The sequence below is a fragment of the Pipistrellus kuhlii genome, unplaced genomic scaffold (genome assembly GCF_014108245.1).
Source record: "Pipistrellus kuhlii isolate mPipKuh1 unplaced genomic scaffold, mPipKuh1.p scaffold_m20_p_32, whole genome shotgun sequence".
In the NCBI taxonomy this organism is placed as follows: Eukaryota; Metazoa; Chordata; class Mammalia; order Chiroptera; family Vespertilionidae; genus Pipistrellus; species Pipistrellus kuhlii.
The window spans coordinates 3,500,947-3,524,050 of record NW_023425532.1 but is presented as its reverse complement, the minus strand read 5'-3'; the positions used below and the strand labels follow the sequence as shown (position 1 = coordinate 3,524,050).

At 42.2% G+C, this 23,104-nt stretch overlaps 1 protein-coding gene across 2 annotated transcripts in view; it reads left to right on the top strand.

Moving 5' to 3' along the window:
• MAOA (monoamine oxidase A) overlaps positions 1-16,982 on the top strand; it is a 48,039-nt gene extending 31,057 nt beyond the window's left edge. Inside the window, exons 6-16 of one of the 2 annotated variants that reach the window (XR_006739536.1) lie at positions 1,213-1,354; positions 3,073-3,222; positions 3,513-3,672; positions 4,644-4,740; positions 7,791-7,844; positions 10,694-10,751; positions 11,946-12,043; positions 13,867-13,978; positions 14,185-14,241; positions 14,432-16,257; positions 16,616-16,982. Coding sequence is in view for 1 of the 2 variants with exons in the window: in XM_036460506.2 (XP_036316399.2) it covers positions 1,213-1,354; positions 3,073-3,222; positions 3,513-3,672; positions 4,644-4,740; positions 7,791-7,844; positions 10,694-10,751; positions 11,946-12,043; positions 13,867-13,978; positions 14,185-14,241; positions 14,432-14,578 (1,075 nt within the window). In the remaining variant the exon portion in view is untranslated. Of the gene's footprint in view, positions 1-1,212; positions 1,355-3,072; positions 3,223-3,512; positions 3,673-4,643; positions 4,741-7,790; positions 7,845-10,693; positions 10,752-11,945; positions 12,044-13,866; positions 13,979-14,184; positions 14,242-14,431 lie in introns of both variants that reach the window. The other variant, XM_036460506.2, reaches the window with a different exon arrangement.
• Positions 16,983-23,104: the final 6,122 nt, after the last annotated feature.

The window sequence follows — 23,104 nt, the reverse complement described above, 5'->3', positions numbered from 1 at the left end:
TATGTGATGGCACTGTACCAAGCATTGAGGAAGGGTGGTGAATTTGTCAAACAAGGCCCCAACCTTTTAGCAGGAGACTGGCAGTATGGGAAAAGTTACATAGTGCTAGGAGAGTGTAAGAATGAACTTGAAATGTCAGAGAATAAAGGTGGTATTCTGTTTAAAGATTGGAGTGACTGTGTAGGGAGACAGGAAGGATATATTATGTATAAGGATGGTACCTTCCAGCTATAAACCACATTTTATGGGGGTATTCAAGATGGAGGGATTCTGTGGGGGATGGTATCTTCCAGGAATGAGCTGCAGTGCATGAGGGAGGCACGAAGAATGGTGTAGAGGGGTGATATCTTCCAAGTATTAGTCAGTAGATTAAGGGGAGACATAAAAGATGGATGGTACTTGTTGATGGTATCTTCCAGGAATAAACCATAGTAGTTGGGGTATGATGGGGGAAACATGGATGGTTTAAGGGGATGGTATTTATATACTGTGTATGGGTCCAGACCTGAAAGGATGCATGGTATATTCCAGGAATGAGCCACCGTGAGTGGTGGGAATTATGAAGGGTAGATGACTTGGAGAAGTTATTTTCCAGGTGCAGAGAATAGCAAACAGTTTTTCTAATGGCTGTGCAACCCTTTGGTGCATAGGACAATGCCCACACTGACCAGGGCACATGCCTGGGTTTTGAGAAGCAGCCGATTGATGGTCCACTCTCTCATCAAAGTTCCTCTCTCCCTCTTCCATCCCCTCACTCTCTCTCTAAAAAAATTCATTGGCTATAATTTAGAGAGGCATAAAGAGGGAATATAAGAGAACCATTAAGGGATAACCATGAGCAGCCACCATTGTAACCCAGTTGATAGTCATTGGTGGCCTAGACCAAGGTGGGGGCTGTGGAGGTGGAGAGTAGAGGATGGTTATTCAAATATGTGAGAACAGGTATCTTTAATTATCCTTGAGAAGCATATTGATCCTTTAGACTCCACTGGGGTTAGCATATTTAGAGTGACCCATAATTCCTAAAAATAAGGGGAAAGTTTATTTTTCCAAAGAGTTAAAATATGCATTCATTCATATATGGAATTCATGAGTGTTTTTTAATAGTCGTAGAAATGTCTTGTAACCATACTAAGTTGTGTTTTAAAACCATGATATCCTGTGAAGTATATCTGTATTAACCTCTGATATCTGCTCTTGTTCTGTGACCAGGACAGCTAGGCGGTTTGCTTCTCTCTTTGTGAACATCAATGTGACCTCTGAGCCTCACGAGGTGTCTGCCCTGTGGTTCCTGTGGTATGTGAAGCAGTGTGGTGGCACTACCCGGATTTTCTCGGTTACCAATGGGGGCCAGGTATGGAGCGTCCTTTTGCAAATATACCTTCATTTGAGAGTTTTGCCCTCATCCAGATCAATCTATAATAATAAGAGCATCTTATGCTAATTAGACTGGATGTCCTTCCAGATGGCCTTCCAGACGAAGCTGGGGCTGCGAGGGAAGCTCGGGTCCTAGTTGCTGGAGGGAAGCCAGTGCCGGCAGCCGGAGCAAGGAAGGCCTACTCTTGCACGAATTTTGTGCATCTGGCCTATAGTATCTTAAAAATTGCTTCTACATTTTGAATACAAACAATGAGCAGCTTGAAATGATCCCAAAAATATTTTCTGAAAACAAAATTTCTTACTTCTTTTTCTTATTTCTGAAAATAAATTTACAGCTTAAGAATTTTTATTTTGAATTAATTACGTCTTGGGAATTAACTTCTTCCCTTTTGGAGGTAGGTAAAATTAGGCTAGCTATGTAAGGGGGAGCTAAATTACTATAATAACTAACTTCCAAAAATTTATAGGACAGCTGTTCTCCCCCTCTCCCATCCACGGTTTTTCTCTTACTGATTTCAGTTAGCTGCAGTTAATTACAGACTGAAAATATTATATGAAAAATTCCAGAAATAACCAACTAATACATTTAAATTGTGCAGTGTTTTAAGAAGCAAGGTGCAATGTCACATCCTCCTATTGTATCTTGCCTGGGACTTGAACTGTCCCTTTGTCTAGTGCAAAGTACTGATGCTGGCAATTCATATATGCCAAAGAGAAGTCACAAAGTGTGTGTGTGTGTGTGTGTGTGTGTGTGTGTGTGTGTGTATGAAAAACAGTGTGTGTATATATATATATATATATATATATATATATATATATATATATATATATGCTTTGGTTCTAAGGTTTCAGGCATCTTTGTGTCTTAGAACATATCGCATCAGACAAGGAGGGGATTACTGTACTTGTAAAATTATTGTACTTAAAGTAATTTCTGCTCCAGACATAAAGCTTTTCTTTTTTTCCCCATGGTGAGTATAGCAGATTGCAGTGAGGCAGAGCACTTAGAGAGCTGCTCAAGGGAATTTCTTAACAATCTCTGGAGGAACAGACAGGTGCTTAGCTTTCACCTTGCTGGCCCTGCATTGAAACTTCCACACATTTTTTCAAGAAGTTACTCAATGTCTGAAATTCAGATGCTTAGAACGTCATTGGGTGATGAGCAGATATTTATTTACAAGGGCATTCTGAGCCTGTTCTCTTGGAGAACACTTTAATTTTCCTGTACAACCCTTGGCTAGCGCTTTGAGAAACCAAAGGGAGTTAGAAACTGAATCCCCATTTCAATGAACCTAGAAAAAATACTATTTTTTAAATAAAAGAAACCATATCCCTTGGGAGGAAGCACAGCCCCTTCCAAGGTTTCCCCCATGCACTGCACCCCTGGGCATTGGAAGCCCTCAGACTTGCTGATATTTGCATTCAGTCAAGGGAACATGGTGTAAGGGGACATTTCTTTTGATTCTGTGACTTTATAAACTAGGACCTGCTTTTCATTGCCAGAAACTGCAGAGCATGATAATAGAGGTCTCTTGATAGACTTTGCCTCTGACCTAATGAATTCTTCCAATGTTTAAGTGTACAGAGGATGAAGGTTTGGCTTCTGGCTTACTAGAAGTTTTCTCATCAGTGGCAAACAGGATATTTCTTCCTTGGGCTTTTATAACGTTTCCTGCCTGCCTGCTCCCGCAGGAACGGAAGTTTGTAGGTGGCTCTGGTCAAGTGAGCGAACTGATAATGGAGCGTCTCGGGGACAGAGTGAAGCTATGTCAGCCTGTCACCTGTGTTGACCAGTCAGGTGACAACATCATCGTACATACGTTGAATGGTGAAGTTTATCAGGTAATGCAGTCTAGTCAAAAGGAGCATATATTAAATAGGCCTTATGTCTTCCGTAACTTCTAATCAAATATAATCCCAGCAGTGGCACAATTAAAGCTGGCATGTTTCCTACTCAGACTCTTTCAAATGACCAGCCTTGGTTGACCTGTCTTGTTGTTTTTTCTCTTATAGCGACCTCATTTTGTATGCTGTTTCTGCTCAGTATCATTCAAAATGATACATATGTTTCACGCTCTCTGCAAATATTCTGACTTACATTTGAGGTGGTATTTTGTGTTTGTGTCTTTTAGTGCAAATATGTAATCAGTGCCATCCCGCCCACTCTGACGACCAAGATTCACTTTATTCCAGAGCTGCCAACTGAGAGAAACCAGTTAGTGCAACGCCTTCCAATGGGAGCTATCATTAAGTGTATGATGTATTATAAGGAAGCCTTTTGGAGGAAGAAGGGTAGGCTGCATTCATTCATGTTTAAATTGTACTAACTGAAGAAACTATTTTTTTTAAGTAGCGTTATACTAAACACTGAATAGGAAAAAAAAAACAAAAAAAACCTAAGTGGTTTCAAACTGATAGAAAAAGGAGCAGAAATTCCAGTTTGTTCATTTCCTCATAACACAAAATGCCCCCAAGAATACTTGCTGGCAGTGAAAGAGAAGGAAGAGATCCCTCTAGTTGCATGGCCACCATTACCCTGGCTCCTGGCATATGGCCTCCCACTTATTCTTCATGAGCAGAGTGAGACAAAGGGCCATCATGGAAAAAGCACTGCTCTGAAATCTCACTTTCCTGGGTTTCCCTTGCTTGCTACCCTGTTTCCCCGAAAATAAGACAGTGTCTTATAATAATTTTTTCCCCCAAAGTTGCGCTAGGTCTTATTTTCGTAGGATGTCTTATTCTCGGAGAAACACGGTAGCCGTGTGGCCTATGGTGTGACACTTCACCTCTCTTAGCATCAGTCTCTTTGTGTAAAATGGTAACAATGAGACCTACTGTCAGATTATTGTGAAGATTAAATGAGGCAGGTTCTGGGCAGATATGGTAGCTATTGTTAATAAGCCTTCTGCTCACACTCAGAGGATTCCTTCCTGCCACTTCTTCCATGAGTACATTGGGGTGATTCACTCTAACACACCCCTATCTTTCCCCTATGTATTCCAGGATTCCAAGATCATCTTACAATTTTAGTCATGCATTTATGTAAAGGCCATCAAGATACATCATTTTCTATGTGTCTGGTGAACATACATCTTGTATAATCAAGTGTGTGTATTTGACAGGAAATAGATTATAGGGTTAGGGCAAAGACCAATAGTTTAAGCTTTGCCTTTCCCTTAGCAAAATAGTTTATATGTATACATTTCCCCTTGAATCTCTGATTTGTTGATTCTCAATAGCCTATTGATTTTCTTCTGGTTAAGGCTACTGTGGTTGTATGATCATTGAAGATGAGGAGGCTCCAATTTCAATAACCCTGGATGACACCAAGCCTGATGGATCATACCCTGCTATCATGGGGTAAGTTTGTGCTGGGTGTTCTGCATTTTCCAAATGGTGTTGGTGTATTGTGGACCCTGGCAGAGCATATTGTTTTCGAATTGAGCTCAAGCAATGATAATATAACCCTGCAGAAAAACATAATGTTTCCATGTATTAAAACATTTTAGTAATATTTTGACTTAGCACAAGAACACTGGGAAGCTTTAGCCAAATTGACACCATTTGAATTTGTGCCCATATATTTTTCCTCCATAAAACTTATATATTGGTGGCAGTGAAAGACACAACAAAATAGTTGGTATGGTAAACAGCCCTGCCTAGAGATAGAATGTCCACAACCATTCTGGAATGAGAAGTTTTTATAGTGTAAAATCTTCTGAAGTTACGGTTTCTGGGATTTCTCCATTGCAAGCATTGCTACATGGAAACTGTTAATGTGTTCATTGTTTCCCTGGGATATAAAATGGGTGTCTAATTAGGAAGTGCAGTTTGAAGCAGAGCCAGGCCTCAAGTAGATGGCAATTTTCCTAGTAGGTCACTCCATGGCTGTCCTTCACCAAGGATGGTACAGCAAGTTCAGTGTCTGGAAGAGGAGAGCTCTTCTCTTCTCCTCCCAACCCATACACAACTGCTCTGCCTTTGAGGACTAGGGCTCCAGAGAGGGAAGGGGGTTGCCATAGACTGCTAAGGAGTGCCCCCGTCTCCCAATTGTCATGCCTTTTAGCCCTCTTCAAAGCTCTACAAAGAAGAAGGCTGTTTATCCTACCACATGACAACAAAAGAAAACAGCTCATCTAGCAGTCAGGTGACTTTTAGGGACCAGTGATTTTCCCCTTACCACTGGGAGAGTTGAGCTCATGCATGTGGCATCTTTGAAGGAAAATTACAAAAACGAAAGGAGCCAGACCCATGATCCAAGGGACTTAGAGAACAGGCCGGGCTACCAGGCTGCCAACAACACATTCTGTGGTTCTCTGGCTGTAAAACAGAAGCAGCAGCATCAGCCTCTCTCCAACGGCAGGTGCTCACAACGAAATAACCACACTAACAACACGTCTTCAGATTATCTGTGCAGTTTGGCATCAGCTTCTCGATGACAAAGGAAAGCAGGAGGCAGACATAGAGATTTTGGGAGACTCAATCAAGATGAGTCCACTTGGGGGTGGAAGAACAGCGGTCCTCTTCTTGCCCCGGGAGTTAGACATGGGAGCATCTGCCTGGCTGGGCTTTCTTCAGCTTCATTAACAAGGACCTGATAGCAGAAGCCACAGGTCCCAGATGGTAATGGGGTTATTTAGGCAGTTCCTAAAACGTTTTATCTGGACTACTGCCTCCACCCTGTTCTTGCCTTGAAACTAGATTGCCTCCACCCTGCTCTTTGCTCTGGGCAAGGAAAGCCTTGAAGATAGGAGTACTCATTGCCCAGTATTGTGTTTGTGATTATTAGCGCCTTTTGGAAACTAGAAAGGAACTTGTACTTTAGAACTGTGTAATGTTCCCAACCCAAAGCCAATGTGTTTGATTTCCTCAATAAAGCACCAAAGAAATGTAAAGGATAGTGGTCCATATAGAAGTAAATCAAAGAGGTTATTTCATTCTCAATCTGAGGTTCAACAGAAATAACCACCAACTGCCCTTTAAAAAAGAAACTATATGATCTAAACAGTTTTTTTCCCCCAGCTAAATGACTTAATCTTTCATCAGATATTGGTGGTTTCACTGAAATAATTACATAAGTCTAAAATGATAGATTCTTGCATAGGCTTAACATTTAAAATCATTACTAGCAAGACAGAACATAAAGTGTTAAGTCAGGCAAAATTATGATTATATCCCATAAAGAAAAATAGTTCAAATTTCTTAAACAGACTACAACTTCATCTAAAATACTGTTCTTTGGATTAACACCAATATGTTTTGTATCTTTGCTTCTCAGAATGATCTCAAATAATGGCTCTAAATGATTTGCCAATCAAATTGAGAAACAATTTATTAGGAGGTGAGGGAGAGGACAAAATACTGATTTTTAGCCCTTGCATTTTCATTCCTGATCTATTTGTCTTTTTGGCTAGAACAAAATACAATTTTTAAACCCTTTAAAATGGAGATATAATATCAATGTTCCTTAACTCATTTGCATTTAAAAAAAATTATTTTCTAATAAGAGTATAACTAAGGATTTCTTGTCACAATTCAGTTCTTTAAAATATACATGCTATTAGTAGGATCAGTATAATAAATAGAATCTGTTTGATTAAAGGGAATCCAACAGATTCTAACTGAATTTTACTGTTACTAGATTTGGAGAATGTGCTCGGTGAGTTTCCAGGAAGCTCGCTCAGATAGGAGATCTGGGTGCTGGAGGCTTGCTGGGAAGTGCTCCAGGCTTTCCGCCTGTGGGGAAGGGAAGGAATCTGGATCAGGTGGAGGGAGAGGTTGGTTTCCAATGTTGATCCGGTGGAGGCCTAAGCTATCCCACAGTGAGCTCTGGAGCTGGAGGACCCTTCAGAGTGTCCTGCAGTGAGACAAGGGCTGGGCCTTGGTACCCACTGCACTCCCAAGCTGGTCTTTCTGGGGAGAGGCAGGTAGTTTCCTGATGCAGAATGGAGTCAGCTGTGAGCTGCAGGCAATGGGTGCTTGGTGCTGAAGAGGAATCTGGGTGACCTACCCTGGCATCCAGTACAAAGACTTATTTATATTTACTTTTTCCAGCTTTTATAAAGTATTTAACAGAAGGTAGTAGTCATTGCCAGGATAATAATTTAATGCAACATTAACTTTTCTGTCATTTGATTTCCTACTGTATGCCAAAAACAGTAAAACTTTCAGGGTAAATATTGAATAGGATGCCACCTGTCATTTAGAAGCCCACAGCTTAGCTGGGGTTTTGGATTCAGAGGCAGACTGGCGACAGCATGGCATTTGTTTTAGTAGAGATAAATATTAGGAAGATGTGGGTGGTTTTGTTAATTCTGAGTATATGGAAGCAAGAACACTTCAAAAACAAGAGACATCTCTTAAGATAAACCATTGTCACCTAATCGTTCAAATGTAACCTCTCTTTCCAGCTTCATTCTTGCTCGGAAAGCTATCCACCTCGCTAACCTTCAGAAAGACCAAAGGTAAGATTTTACTTATCAAATATAGGTTAGCTTTATATTGTGTGTTTTTGCACTGACAATATAATATCATTATGAAAAACAAATCACTATTATTCTCAAAATCCTAATAAATCAACCTTTTGTATTTTGCTACAGCCCTTCAACACAGTCCTTACCCATAAGCTTATATTAATTTAGTTTGCATATTTTTCTTGACTTTTATAGTGGTTGAGAAGTCGGTGTTTTCCTGTAAGGTGGATGGAGAAAAATCATAAAGACGTTAGCTGTGAAGAAAGTTTTAGAGGCTCAGTCCCAATCACCTTGCAAGACCATTATCCCTTTACTACAGTTCTCTGACATGCACTTTTTCTGAAAAGCAAAATCCATACATATGTGTTTCTACCTGTTTCAACTCAATAGAGAAAGAATTGTGGGTCCAGTGATCGGGAATGATTTGGCGAAGGCACATCTAGCTTATCACAAAGTCAGGAAGGGCATCTAATGCATACTTTCATTATGTCATACTAAGCTTGACATTTTCTTTTGGATTTCCTGCTTCCCCTCTTTACTAATAGTAAAATAAATATCAGCCTGAGTGTAGACATTGGTTATGATTCCAAATGGTATCTGAACTTCTCAAAAGTTTTTATACGACAAAACCTTTAGAAGCCTGAATATGTCATTGACTGGAGCAACAGTTCAAGAACCCACTGTATCAAAATCTTCTATAGAATGTTTGATGTTGTGTGTATGCCCGCATACACACATGAATGTTACACAGCAATAAAAATGAATGAAATCTTGCCATTTGTGACAACATGGATGGACCTAAAGGCTATTATGCTAAGTAGAATAAGTCACACAGAGAAAGACAAATACTGTGTGGTTTCTCTTACATGTGAAATCTGAAACAAACAAAACCAAACTCATAGAAAAAGAGGCCAAAAGGGATGGTTGCCAGAGGGAAGGGTTGCAGTGGGATGAGCAAAAAGGGGAAGGGGAATATAGTCATTAATGCTGTGATAAGTTTACATGATGACTAGAATTAGTGAGGTGATCTCACTACATTGTATACCTGAAACTAATAGAACCAATATAAGATTGTGTAACAACTATACTTAAATTTTTAAAAATGTTTGGAAAAAATATTTTTCTGAGGATGACAGATTATGATTCGGTAGGTTAGAAGTGGGGCCTGAGTATTTTTTAACAAGTTTTTCAAGTGATTGTGATGAGCAGCCAGGTTTAGAAACCAGTGGGTAAATTCAACTACGAAGTGATTTACAAGTGACCTCTTTTGGCCATCATTAAAATATGTCCTCTCATTTTTAGAGCCCAACTAAACAGTCAGTGTATTGCTCCAGTGTGTTAACTTTTCCAAAATTTTTTAATTTTAATGGGAGCAAGGAATGGGGAAGAGAATTTCCTGATATATTTGTATGAACTTATTCTTGACTCAACTAATAATATTAAATATAGTAAATAATGACATATTTCTATTATAACTGATTTATCACTCATGCATGAAAAATTAGCTGCAATGTAGGTTGATTAGATTTTAGGTTTCACTCCGTTTTAATAAATATTTTTAAAAATATTTTTATTGATTTCAGAGGGGAAGGAAGAGAGAGATCAATGATGAGAGAGAATCATTGATCGGTTGCCTCCTGCATGCCTCCCCACTGAGGATGGGGTCTGCAATCCAAGTATGTTTTCCTTGACCAGAATCAAACCCGTGACCCTTCTGTCTGCAGGGTGATGCTCTACCCACTGAGCAAAACAAGCTAGAGCTGTTTTAATAAAGATTTTATTATATGTCCCCAAAATAAGTTAAACCTCATTAAGTTTTTCAGAATGATGATCAATACTTTTGCTTTCTAATCGACTCAGAATGTTGGCATTATTCCTTGTAACTTCATGTGAAGTATGTAAGTATCAGTCATCTATATCTACATCATAGAGGGTACCATTCTAGGCTGAGGATGGACTTTCTTTTAATAAATGTTTTATTGAGTACTTACTACAGGTGGGACACTCAAGAGTGTTGAACCTCAGCCCTGTCATTAATTAGCTGAGTGATGTGGAACAATTCTCTTCAGTGCACTGAGCCCCAACCTTCTCATCTCTAAAATGAGGGGCTTGGATTAGACAGAGAGAGACAGAGCATAGTAGGTTTTTTAAAAAATACATTTAAAAAAATATATTTTATTGACTTTTCACAGAGAGGAAGAGAGAGGGATAGAGAGTTATAAACATCGATGAGAGAGAACCATTGATCAGCTGCCTCTTGCACACCCCCTACTGGGGATGTGCCCACAACCAAGGCACATGCCCTTGACCGGAATCGAACCCGGGACCTTTCAGTCCACAGGCCGACGCTCTATCCATTGAGCCAAACTGGTCCCGGCCAAAAAACATTTTTATTGATTTCAGAGAGGATGGGAGAAGGAGAGAGAGATAGAACATCAATGATGAGAGAGAATCACTAATCGGCTGCCTCCTGCACACCCCCTACTGGGGATCAAGCCTACAACTCGGGCATATGCCCTGACTGTGATCTCTTGATTCATGGGTAGAAGCTAACCACTGAACCACACCAGGCAAGATGACAGTAGTTTTGAGAGTACTTCCAGTTCTGCCTTTCCTTTACGACTAGTACAAACAGCTCCTTGAAGGGAAAACAAACTCTTCCTGTCTGTACTGGAACTTAAATAGCCACCTAATGTTGTGTGACATCACCTCAGGACCAGCATTTGTCTCTTCCTTAAAAAATTCCATGGTAAAATGTTGGCAAGAGCCCTGGAACTGACAGTGTTTATACTATACTCATAAGCTATTACTTCCTTAACATTTTGGTTCATTTTTTATAGAAAGAAAATAATCTGTGAGTTGTACTCCAAAGTGCTGGGAAGCGAGGAAGCTTTACAGGTAAGAACACCCTAATACCTAGCAGGTTGTTCTCAATTTGCTCCAAATGAATACACAAAGCAGATTCATGTTTTCTGCCAGTCTTATGAAGAGAGTATAAAGGGATATGCTTACTGGGGGAGTAACTTCAGCAATTACAGGTCATTAAAAGCCGCTGTCAGGTGCAAGCAGTTTCTGATGTAGTAATTCCTTGGACTATTTAAAGGTTCACTGAATAATTGGCAACCAGTTGTAGTCAGAGCCTGGAGCTGCAGGTATTATCTCCAGGGTAGATAAGATCAGTTCCCAGAACTGAGGGCTGTCCTTTCCTGTCATTGTCAACTGACTGCTGTGAAATAAAATCCCAGATACTTTATTATTTGGTGGTGAAGGCAAGTAGTTTATGCTTGACAATGTAACTGAATGTAGACTCTGCCCAGGTCAAAGTCATGCTAATTTGTTTTCCCATTTGTAGACTTGATTCACAGCTCACTTAGGAATTTCAGTGCTTTCAATCCACCACTGAAAGCAATCGTGAGCATGAAATTCTTTCTGAAGATCCTACCAGGTAGCTTAGGCCTCTTTTAGGAGATTATCTCTGATCTGTTCAAATAATTAATTTGCAGAATGTGTTAGGAAAATCATAAGAGGTCCGCTTATGTCCCTTGAGAAACATCTTCATCTTTAATTCTCCCCTTTTTATCAGAATTTCTGTCATTCACTTTTCTAGCTTAGAGAAGTGGTTCTGAAAAAGTAAATCTTAGACACTGCTTATTAATTCTTAGACTTCCTTCATCCACTTTTTTTCCCCCAGCAGTAATATGCTGGTGGTTGGGGAAGCTTCCATCTATTCTGTTTAGAGAATCCAGAGCTTTGAGGAGACTTTTCCAAGGCCTGGTTACCGATGGGGTTTCCTGTAGACTTAGGTCTACTAGTAGACTTTACAATCTGCCTGGAGATGTTCAGTGCCCAGATATTGGAATGCTTCACGTCTCCCCTAGTCAGGAGGTTGTGAAAGTCACAGTATACATGGTACCTCACAAAAGACCATTGCTTGGTTTTGCTATGTTTCCCTTATTGTGCTAGAAAAACAGGTCCACCTTTTTAAAAACTGTGAACTTTTTGTTAAAGTAAAATACACAAGAGCCTTCATTGTTGACTGGTAGAATTTCAGCTTTCTCTTTTCTTTGGAATTTTCTTCCCATTGAACTCCAGCCAGTGCATTATGAAGAAAAGAATTGGTGCGAAGAACAGTATTCTGGAGGCTGCTACACCGCCTACTTTCCTCCTGGCATTATGACTAAATATGGAAGGTATTACCCAGACACTATATCGATTAATATAAGACATACCCTAAACTTACAATATGAGCAAAATTCAACAGGAATTTTAGAAATAGTAGTCAGCATTTTTATTTCTAATCTCATAAGTAGTCAGTTTGTATATCTCTAGATGTCCATAGAAAAACAAGTATATGGGTACATAGAACAATAGCTGTCAGCACAGAGGTCAATAGCAGATACTGGTGAGGATTTCAGATATCAGCAGTACGTGTGAGAATTCTGCAAGTTGCAGTGTCTTCCAAGAGGCCTTCTTGAGCTCAATTAGACATTTAATCACACACGACCACTAGGCTCCTGGGCACCAGTCTACATAGAAGGGCATGGGTTAAACATGTCTTGCCAGGAGACATATTCATCTTCAGGGGGAGGCATCCCCATTGCATACAGCTAAGGCGTGAGGAGGTGATAGCCACCCAAGGTGGAGGATTCCTTCTTGGCTTAGAAGCCCCATAGGAGCCATTGTCTTTTGCAACAACCTCATTGGCATGGTGTTTGGGGTCCCTGCAAGGGGCACCACACTCAGTGAAGCTCAACATGATAGCCTCCTGCTAGGTATTTACAATTCATGCTAGTCTTCCCTGCCCAGATGCAATTTATTATTGTGGGGCAGAATTGCCTGATAACATACATGGCATTATACCTTCATCAGGTTTTTAAAGGATAAGAGCTAGAAAGTTAACTGAAGGTCACATTTGTCATGAGGAAGAAGAATTTATTAACCCTTTCCTTACATGAGATTATTTTTTATTATTAATTGAATGAAATACTCGTCGTTAGTGATAGCAGGATTGGGTAACTGGAGTAGTTCTGAAGTCTATAAGATGGGACTAGGATCAGCAATAGATGAAGCAAAAAGAGTCCTAAGTTGGGAAAAGGTATGGCAGTAGGTTGAGGTAGAGGCCTTTGGGTTAGAACTGTGCAGCTTGGGAGATTTTATGAAAGTGGCTGCAGGCATGGTAGGAGTCAAAGCCAGCAATGTCCGAGAGGACAGCTGCCCATTCAACCCAGCCCTTCTGTGGTTCTCTTTGGCAAGAACTCTCTGTTAAAGAAGGTCCTTTACCCTGCCCTCAGCCAGTCTACAGATAAATTCATAGACACCAACTGTACAGAGTATTTTTAAAGGAGACATATATAATCCTTCAGGATTTTTTAAATGTGTTTTTATTGATTTCAGAGAGGAAGGGAGAGGAAGAGAGAATCATTGATCAGCTGCCTCCTGGACACCCCACACTGGGGATCAAGCCTGCAACCCAGGCCTGTGCCCTGACCAGGAATCGAACCCCTGACCCACGCTGGCTGGGCTCCCCTCAAGTCTTCTTTGCCAGAAATCATTTAATCTTCCTGTCTTCCTACTTGCCAGTATAGTTATTCCTGACAACCTGGGAGTGCCTGCATGGCTGGGGTGTGCCATCAGATGTGATCCTTGCAGAATCCACTTTGGAAAGACAGTGTAGAGAACAGAATGGACTTCAGATATAAAACATACAGCAAATAAATCTGACTGGATTTAATGGATGTGCTTATATTCCAATTCTAGATGGCTAGGAAAAGGTCAACATCACCCGTAGTGATTGATGATCTGACAGCCTGATTCTCTCTGGCTTGAAAGTTTGGACCCTTGGGTGCAGGCCCTGGGAATAAGGAAGAGCCTTTCACCTTTGGCTGAGTTACGTGGGCCTTTTTGAAACAATTTGAGTTACCCTGTCTTCTCTGGGATAAAGGAAGGCAGCAATTGGCTCATTAATCCTCAGTGCCTTCTCAGGTAACTGTGTGATCTCTCTGTTCCCTTGAAGGATAATTCGAGAACCAGTAGACAGGGTTCATTTTGCTGGAACGGAGACTGCCACACATTGGAGTGGATACATGGAAGGAGCTGTGGAAGCCGGAGAGCGAGCAGCTAGATCGGTAAGGGATGAAGCCAACTCAACCTCCCTCCTGAGTCTAGCAGTGTTTTTGGTACCTGGCCTTTCTAGATCTTGACGTTGATAAATCTGTATGTCTACTTCTCTGCCCCTTACTCCACCCAGGGGGCTCATTGGTGGCCAGCAGGGCCTCGAATCTGTTAAAATTACAAAACCTCATTTCACAATACTATTGCCACTTTCTTTCAGATCTTGAATGCTCTGGGAAAAGAGACAAAGCAAGACATCGAGGAGCCTGAGTCAGAGGTAAGTTTGTCAGCTTCATCACCATAGACCAGTAACTACGTGAAAAATGCATATTTTCATCTTCTAGCCTCTGGTGTAATTGTAGGTGCCACTCTCCAAAGCGTATTCGTGCACTAGTTTTACAGATATGTTCTGCCCCTCTTTGTTAGTGCAGAAGTCTTCAGCTAATGATCTCTGTTTTTCCATCTAGGAGGTCCCAGCTAAGGAAATCACACACACTTTCTGGGAAAGAAACCTCCCCTCCGTGCCAGGCCTGCTCAAGATCATTGGGTTCTCCACATCAGTGTCCGCCGTGTGTTTTCTGGTGTGCAAGTACAGGCTGCTAGAACGATGCTGAAGCACTCTGTGCTTACTCTTTTCCAGTACCATCAGAAGGAAAACGTTGACAAATTAATGGCTGTGTCTCATTAGACTATTGTTAAGTGCACTGGATGTAACACCTTAGTTTAGTCTGTGTTAAAGTAAAAACAACTTACAGAATCCCACCTAATAACCGGTAAAGAGCATGCTCCATCTTATTTGTCTGTGTAGACTCATATTGTTTGGTAGAGAAAATTCTTGTGATCAGTTTCTTAATTTCAAGTTCAAGTGCTCATCAGAAATGATTTCTGTGACCTGTTTTTCTCCCCTTTAACATAAAATGCCTGGTGATTACAGAAATGAAACCTTTCACTTTATGTAGAGGTTGAATAGGTGAATGCCCAGGGTTAGCTTGTCTATTTTCCCGTTTTTCTTCTTAAAGAGGAGAGTGTTTACCAAGGCATAATGACTAAACTGACTTTCTGTGGCTTCTGTGCAGCTCTCCGGGTGAGCAGAGTGAACTAGTGACAGGGTTGTCCCCATGAGGCCTCGCTGGCTAGCTCTCCATGAAGCATCTTTTCTTCCTGGAAGATGGCTAGACATCACTTCACTCTTTATTGACAACATTTTCTGCCAATTTCAAGAAAGCAGTATTTTCCTTTTGTAACTTTTATTTCAGGTAGACCCTGGCTGTCTGAAAGCCCCTAGTGGCATATATATATATTTTTTCCTATGACCATAATAGCATTACAGAGCTCTTAACTTAAATATGTCTTTAACATAGTTAGCTTAGAGTAAACGTTAGCATGATAATTTCTCTCAAATAATGGAAATAGACATTAAAATTTTCTTATTATTTGTTGAGACTATCAGATACAGAAAGGAAATTAGGGCTCTGTATTATAAATTCACTTGCCTTAGTTATTAAGTTTTCTAAAAGAAATGGAATTGAGTGATTTCACATATGAACACTAAGTTCTCTTAAGGAGTAATGTGGGCCAAGAACAGTGCCTACCTCTTGTCTTTTGCATTTTAAAAACTGTCAGAATTTGAAAGCTGCTTCCAAAGGTTTCAGCCACAAAACACATATTTTCTTAGTATCAATACCTGGGGAAAATATCAACACACATGTGATCAAATAAAGCAGTTGAGAAGGTTCAGTGGACTCAGGTACACAAGTGGTGGGGATACAGTAACACCTTCTCCTGCATCATCAATGAATGATAGCTGAAACTTACTCTTTTATGTGCCAAAAAATTTAAATACAAGTATTGAAGATAATACTTCCACACATTATTAAACAGGCTAGATTCAAAATATTATTTTTTCTCAGGTCAGTTATATGCCTCAGTTGTCTTATGCTTTTATCATAGAGCAGATACCATTGTGTTTGCCCCTTCACTAAGTATCACATTTGTTTTATAGCTGTTGAGTCGACTGCTTCTTCTGTCTTCTGTATTCAGCATTTTTTTCCCCATATCTTTATCTTCTAACACTCCTTAACCTAATCTATTTTTTATTGAATGGGAATTAAAGACTGCCATAGAAAACCAACCCAAGTTTATTGCATAATTAACCTTATCATAAGTCCAAAATTAAGTAATGGCCCTGGTGTGAGGACTTAAGGTATTTGTTTTGCCTATCCTAAGAGCAAAGAGCAGGGTTTTTATGCTGCTCTTTGCCTTTCATTTGAAAAGTGTCTTAGCTAATTTAGGAGTGTTGGCAATGTCTTGCATATGTTCTATTACATAAGGAGGTGCCACATATACCAAACCGCTTGGCGAGGTCACATCCCTGACCTATTTCAGTTGTTTGTTCAGTTAATGGTTAACTCAGTCGTGAACCTTATGGGGGAAAATTAACTGGCAAATTTCACAGTAATTAGGTTGATAGGATATGCAAGTCTTGAATGTTAAAAAACTCCTGAGTATGCAATTACCCTCTTCTCAGAATTTTTAGAAAAGTCCTAAGCTACAGATAATCAAAATGGATGTCAGTCCAAATGTGCATAAACTTGAAATCAGAGCCAAGAGCTCCCACCTTATAAGAGATTGTTCAACACCAGATACCATAGGTCTTTTCAATCCAGAGAAACTAGTTAGTTCATGCAGTTGATAGTGGGTTGCCCTGTTAAGGCGTCTTGTTTCACAGTTCTGAAAACTGAGTTGGCCTTACTCCATTGTAAGATTAAGAACTTCATTTTAAAAGTTATCCTTTTTTTTGTCATAACTGTTAAGTATTTATACTACACTGAAGAGAAATATTATAAGGTCACAAACTACATTTTGTTTGTGAACTTGATGCCTAATGTTCTGTCTGAAATGTGCCCCATTGCTACTTGTGGGACTCTGCATATGTGTGTTTTTGTTTGCAAATGAAATATGCTTCTGTGTGTATGGTACTGTTTCATTTCTTAATAAAGTGCACTGTCACCTGACTCAGACCTGGCTTCCCCATTTAGTGGCTAGTCCCAAGATGAAATGGCTTCTTACGGCAGGAGGTTCCAATGAGGGTAATGGGGGTCCATGGATGATGGGTTTAACAAGCCACTTTGTTTTGACTTCACCTTCTCATAGTTGGTTTTCTCTCATGTTTTACCAAGGTTTCCTGGGGGCTGATTACATTTCAGAGTATTGTCTGCCTGGGCTTTCATCAGTCAGTGTAGATTCTGGTAGAAGCTTTCTCAGCTAATTAACTTAGAACAAATCACTTCAGTTCTCTGCCTAACTTTCCCGTCTGGACTACATGCAAATCACTCGGCCTTTCTGGATCTTGGTTCACTCCTTTGCCTTAGGCTAGGTACCCTGGAAATAGACTCTGAGATGCAGTCAGGGCAAAAAGTTTATGAGGACAGCTCCCAAGTACAGGGATGAGGAAGGCGGAATTAGACCGGAGTTGACCTTCAAAACAGTTGCAACTGAGGCCTCAGCAGATCCTGAGGAGGAGCTGGGAAGGCCCTTCAGAATTACCCCCCACTGAGGCCAGGGGGTCCGGCCTCCACATCCCTTCATTAGCCATCCTCTGGGGGGAGTGCTACTTGGGGTGCGGAACTGCAGCTGTGAACTGACATCAGCTTGTATTCCCAGAACCGGGGGACCCAGGGCGGGCACCCACAGATCCACTTCACTTGCTGTGAAAATGTATGGTGCGCTTGGTCATGTAAAGGATGCTGTGGACTTGAGCTTTGGGTTTTATAGATAGAATGGAGCTATCGCTGTGAAACTGCCCCTGTTAGATAAGGTGATTGCTTTTCTTTTTTAAAAAATTTAAATTCTTTATTGTAGAAAGTATTACATATGTCTCCTTTCCCCTCCCCCACTGACCTCTCCCCTGCTGTTCCCACCCCCCAGCACAGACCCTCACCCCCGCCCTCCTAGTGTCTGTGTCCATTGGTTATGCTTATATGCAAGCATACAAGCCCGTTAGTTGATCTCTTCTCCAACCCCCCCCCCACACACACACACACATAATCCCCTGACTTCCCTCTGAAGTTTGATGCTTCCCTGTCTCTGGATCTGTTTTTGTTCATCAGTTTATGTTGTTCATTATATTCTGCAAATGAGTGAGGTCATGTGATATTTATCTTTCCCTGACTGGCTTATTTTGCTTAGCATAATGCTCTCCAGGTCCATCCACGCTGTTGAAAATAGAGTTCTTTCTTTTTTTACACTAAGGTAATTGTTTTTAAAAGGTTGTATTTCTTGGGCTCTGGGCAGAGAAAGGAGGGAGTGGTGGTGCGGGGCTACTGGGGTCTCTTCACCAGACACCCCTCCTCCCTCCAGCCTTATCCCAGCCCTGAGTGCACACCAGAAGGGGGAGGGGATGTCGTGGGCTGGGACACACCCGGGACAACACAAACTGGAGGAAGGGAGAAATGTCACCAAGGACCCAGGGCCCTTTTCTTTCAGTTCCCCAGCAGGGCAGGCCCCGCTGGACACTCCCTCCTTAGCGCCCGCTCAGTCCCCTGGCAGTCCCAGTGCTGACAGCCTAGCCCTTGCCCTGGACCCTTGCATGTTCCCTCTCCAGGTAGCTGCTTCAGCCTCCACTTTGGGGAAGGTTGCACCTGACTCCTACTTCCCTGGGGCGCCCTCCCCAGCTCTATGGCCGAGTTCAAGTTTGTGCTCCTCCTGGGATCTATTGAGACGACAAACTTTTGAGAGGATAAAAATCAAGAGGAGCCGGTCCAGAGCAGAAAATCCTTCCTCACCTCCAGGTCTGCCCCAGCCCATGGGGGTGGAGTTGCCATTGCTTTCACAGGTTGAGGATCTGCAGGGAGGTGAAGTCAGAGATGCCAGGGACAGCCCTGACTAGCTGGACCCACTGCCATCCACATCTGCTCAGCAAATTAGGGAAGGCTCACTCCAGGCCTTGGTGGAGCAGATGCAGACGGTTGCCCAGAGCTGCGTCCCTCCTTTGCTCCTCCCTGGCCTGGCTGGGAAGGAGGAACCCAGTTCACTTCCAAGGACGTGGAATGTCAGCAGAGCCACAGCTGCAGTTGCCTCCTGGAGGCTGACACTGGAAGCAGCTTCTGCCCACCCGTTCTCCTTGATGGCTTGGCCTCTTTGTTCAGTTTGCTGTTGTGGTTTCTCCCTCATTTGGGGGAGCCCTGGGATGGGGGCCTAAACCGGCAGTCAGACATCCCTCTCACAATCCTGGACCACTGGCTCCTAATCGCTCACCTGCCTGCCTCCCTGGTCACCCCTAACTGCCCCCTGTTGCTGACTAGGTCACCCCCAACTGCTCCCCCTGCTGGCCTGGTCACCTTCAACTGCCCCCCTCTGCCAGCCTGGTCACCCTTCATACCCCCTCACCCCACCCCCGCCAGGCCTGGTTGCCCCTTACAGCCTGCTTATTTAGTCGTTTGGTCGTCTGACCCTCACCTCCTAATCCTTCCCCAATTGCCCCACAAACCTTCAAGCTGCTGATGGCAAGGACTGGCAGCTTCCAGCCCTGCTCAGAAGCAAATTCAAATTCTCTTCTGGGCAAGGAGGAAGGGCAGATGCTCCTTCCCAGGCCTCCCTTGCTCACTGACCCATTTTGAGGGCATTTTCGGGTCAAAGCAGACTAGATTGCTTCAATTGGTGTATAATTTGCATTCTTCATCACACCCAAAACCCAGCCTTCTCACATCAAGGAGTAAGTGGTCTTCACCCCAACCTGCACCTCTTCCCTGGCCCTCAAACCAGTGATGATAAAGGTTTGGAGAGACAGAGGACTAGAAGGGGAACAAGCAATTTGCTCCACAGAGAAATCAGTAGCTTCAGCTGTTCATGCCACCGATGTGTATTTAGCATGTACTATGTGCAAAGCATGGCCTCTGCCTCAGTGTGAGGCTTCCGTGACTGTGGATAAATATATAAGTAAATAAATGGATGGCAAATAAATAAATAAATAAATAAATAAATAAATAAATAAATGGTGATGTTTCTGCACTATTCTTTCTGTGAAAGAAAGAAAAAATCTGATTTGGAAGGAACTCTGGAAATGTTTCAAATTCTGTCTCAATAAAGGAGCCCCCTCTACAATATATCAGTAGAAAGATCAAAGTGGGTGGTGGGGGAGAATATGCATTTCTAAGCACACATCTTCAGGAGTTAGCGAAAAATGAGCAGCAGGCATGATGATTAAGAAGTAGTGGGGACTATGGTTGACCTGGAGAGTATCTGTCCCTGAGAAAATCATTTACATTCCAGTTCCTTTCAAAGATTGCTGACCAATCAAGATATATTTGAAGGTTTTGCTCACATGTCCAAATGGTTCTCAAGTCTCATAAATAAATGCAAGGCTTGTTTTTACATTATGTGAATGATAAAGTCTTTTTGGATGTCTTCGATTTCCTGAGGAACAAGCGGCAAGGCCAGCAATCATTTTGTAAAGCTTCCTGGAGCAGGTAAGAAAGGCCTGATAAAGTGTGGGGTGCGGCCACAGTGTTCCGACAGGTTCAAGCCTCGGACTGACGAGAGGGCACAGTCCCCTCATGGTCATGTGCAAGTCCCAGCATGGAGGGCAGAGCCCTCCCAGCACCATGACAGCCAACAGCTGTGGTTGTCAGCTTGAGCCTGTGGTCCGAACACGTGGCCCCACATGCCTGAGTGATATAGGCTGCAAGTAAACACAGCTTGATCAGGTACATGAGTTGAGTGGGATGGAAACCCGCCAGAATGTTGTAAACATCTTAACCAAGCCCTTCCTTTGCCTCGTGGCATCGGCTATCAAATAAAGATGGGCTTGTAGTCTGTGGCGCTGTCTCTCCATCACAGAAGCAGCGTCTCACCAAGACCCAGCTTTCCTTCTCTTGTCAGTCTTTTATAAGCCTTCACTGCCCCCTCTCAGGGTCACTGACCCTGGCTGAGCTGGCTGGTACATAAGCCGCCCTGGGCTGAGTATGCCATGGCTGTGCCAGCTCCCCACAGTAAAGGATACAAAGAGAAATAGGGGAGAGATAGGAATAAAGCCCTCTTAGATCAGAAATCTCCCACAAGAAGTAACCTGGCGCCCAGACCATCCCAAGGCAATGCTTATCTCCTACAATGTCAATGTCAGAATTGATGAGCAGTGCCAAAGTTAATTGGAAAAACTGCACCCTTACTATGAGGTGGAAATCACAACTCTTTTGTCAGTGTTTAATCTCTGTTGCCTATAATGTAATTCCAATAAGCAGGACATCAACAGGGAATGAATATATTTTTTAAAACTAGACTGACCACTACTCTGAGGTGGTGGTAAAATGCAAAGCGTGTGCCTTAGTGTAGAGTCACTGGAGGAACTGGAAGGAAACAAATGAAGGTACTGGGCAATAGTAACAACCCCCCTTTCCTTTGTCAGCGCCCAGGGCTTGGTTTCCTTCCTTGTCCAAAGCCATGCTCTTCAGAATTCCAATGCAGGTCTCAATACCAGCTGATGTCAACTAGTTGTCTTACCTGGATTCAGGTTTGGAAGGGCAGTTTAAAAATTGGCTCCAGGGAACTTGGGATTCCTTTAAGGTGTATAGCAGGTCACTCAAGCAAGACTCCACTCCATGCATGCATGACTCATACAAGACATTTATTTACACTCCTTTATAGCCACACCTCAGTGGGAACCATGTTTGCCTATTTAATGGGCCTCAAATATTTTCTAAGAACCACAGAGATCCATAGGGAAAACTGGCACAGGGTGGTGGTGTGGGTATATCCTTGGGTGGTGGGATGGGAGCAAGAAAAAGAGAAGGAAAATGGGTGGGGAGGAGGGTTGTTTAGATGTCCGCAGAGCAACACGATGAGACATTGGATGGGTTGCTAGCACCAAAATAAATAGGACACACCTAAACTTGCCCTATAATTGATGGGAAAATTAAGTAATTCGGGTTGTAGCAAACAACAAGCATTAGCTGTTATTCATTGACCTCTTAGAATAGAAGCAGAAAGAAGGCACTTTTGAATTTTTGTGAGCAGTTATTGCCCTGAATTTTTACAATCATTCAACAAATATTGAGCACTTACTATGTGCTGGCAGGTACCACTGAACTTCAGCAGTGAAAAGACAGAATTTACCTCACAGAGCACATAATCTACTGTAGATACCAAGCAAGAAATTTGGTTAGGCTCTGGCCAGTGCTATCATAAATATAAAATACTACGAATGCAGGGGAAGTTTCTAGAAGGACATGAGATTTAAGAGGTGGTCTAGGATCTGTCCTCAGACCTCTGTAACTCACTGTGTAGCAAGTTGGTAAGGACACTGCATAGGGCAGAGGTAGGAAATAAAAAGTGAGATGGTGTCTTGGTCCATGTGGGCTGCTATTAACAAAATGCCATAAACGCCAGCAGGTTTGGTGTCTAGTGAGGGTCTACTTTCTGGTTCATTGGCTTCTAGCTCAGTGGTCAGCAAACTCATTAGTCAACAGAGCCAAATACCAACAGTACAACGATTGAAATTTCTTTGGAGAGCCATATTTTTTTAAACGTAAACTTCTTCTAATGCCACTTCTTCAAAATGGTCTCACCCAGGCCGTGGTATTCTGTGGAAGAGCCACACTTAAGGGGCCAAAGAGCAGCGTGTGGCTAGAGAGCCACTGTTTGCTGAGCAAGGTGATCTTCACAGGATGGAAGGGGCGGGGATCTCTGTGGGGTCTGTTTTATAAGGGCACTGATCCCATTCACAAAGGCTCCACCCTCGTCCCCTAATCACCCCCCAAAGGCCCCACCTCTTATACCATCAACTTTGGGGTTAGAATTTCAACAAATTTGTGGCGGGGGCCACAGACATTTAGATCAGATCAGGTGGCATGGCTGAATGATAAAGCAAATCACAAGCATCATCAGTGTGTTCTGAATGTTAAATGCCATGTGCTCCATTGCCTTTGTTAGCCCCTCTGGTCTTCTATTGTTCCTGATTAGCCCTTCTCTGCAATCTGAGATTTCTCAACTGAGACTGTCTCCCAGCCTCTTGTGCCAAGGAGCCGCCTAAATTTGTTGTAGAAGAGCGCCATCTTGTGGTCAAACATTGTTGTTTCCTTATTGACGGAAATCCTAAAGCATTCGAGTCCCTTATGAGGAAAGGAAACTAAAAGGTATCACCTCCA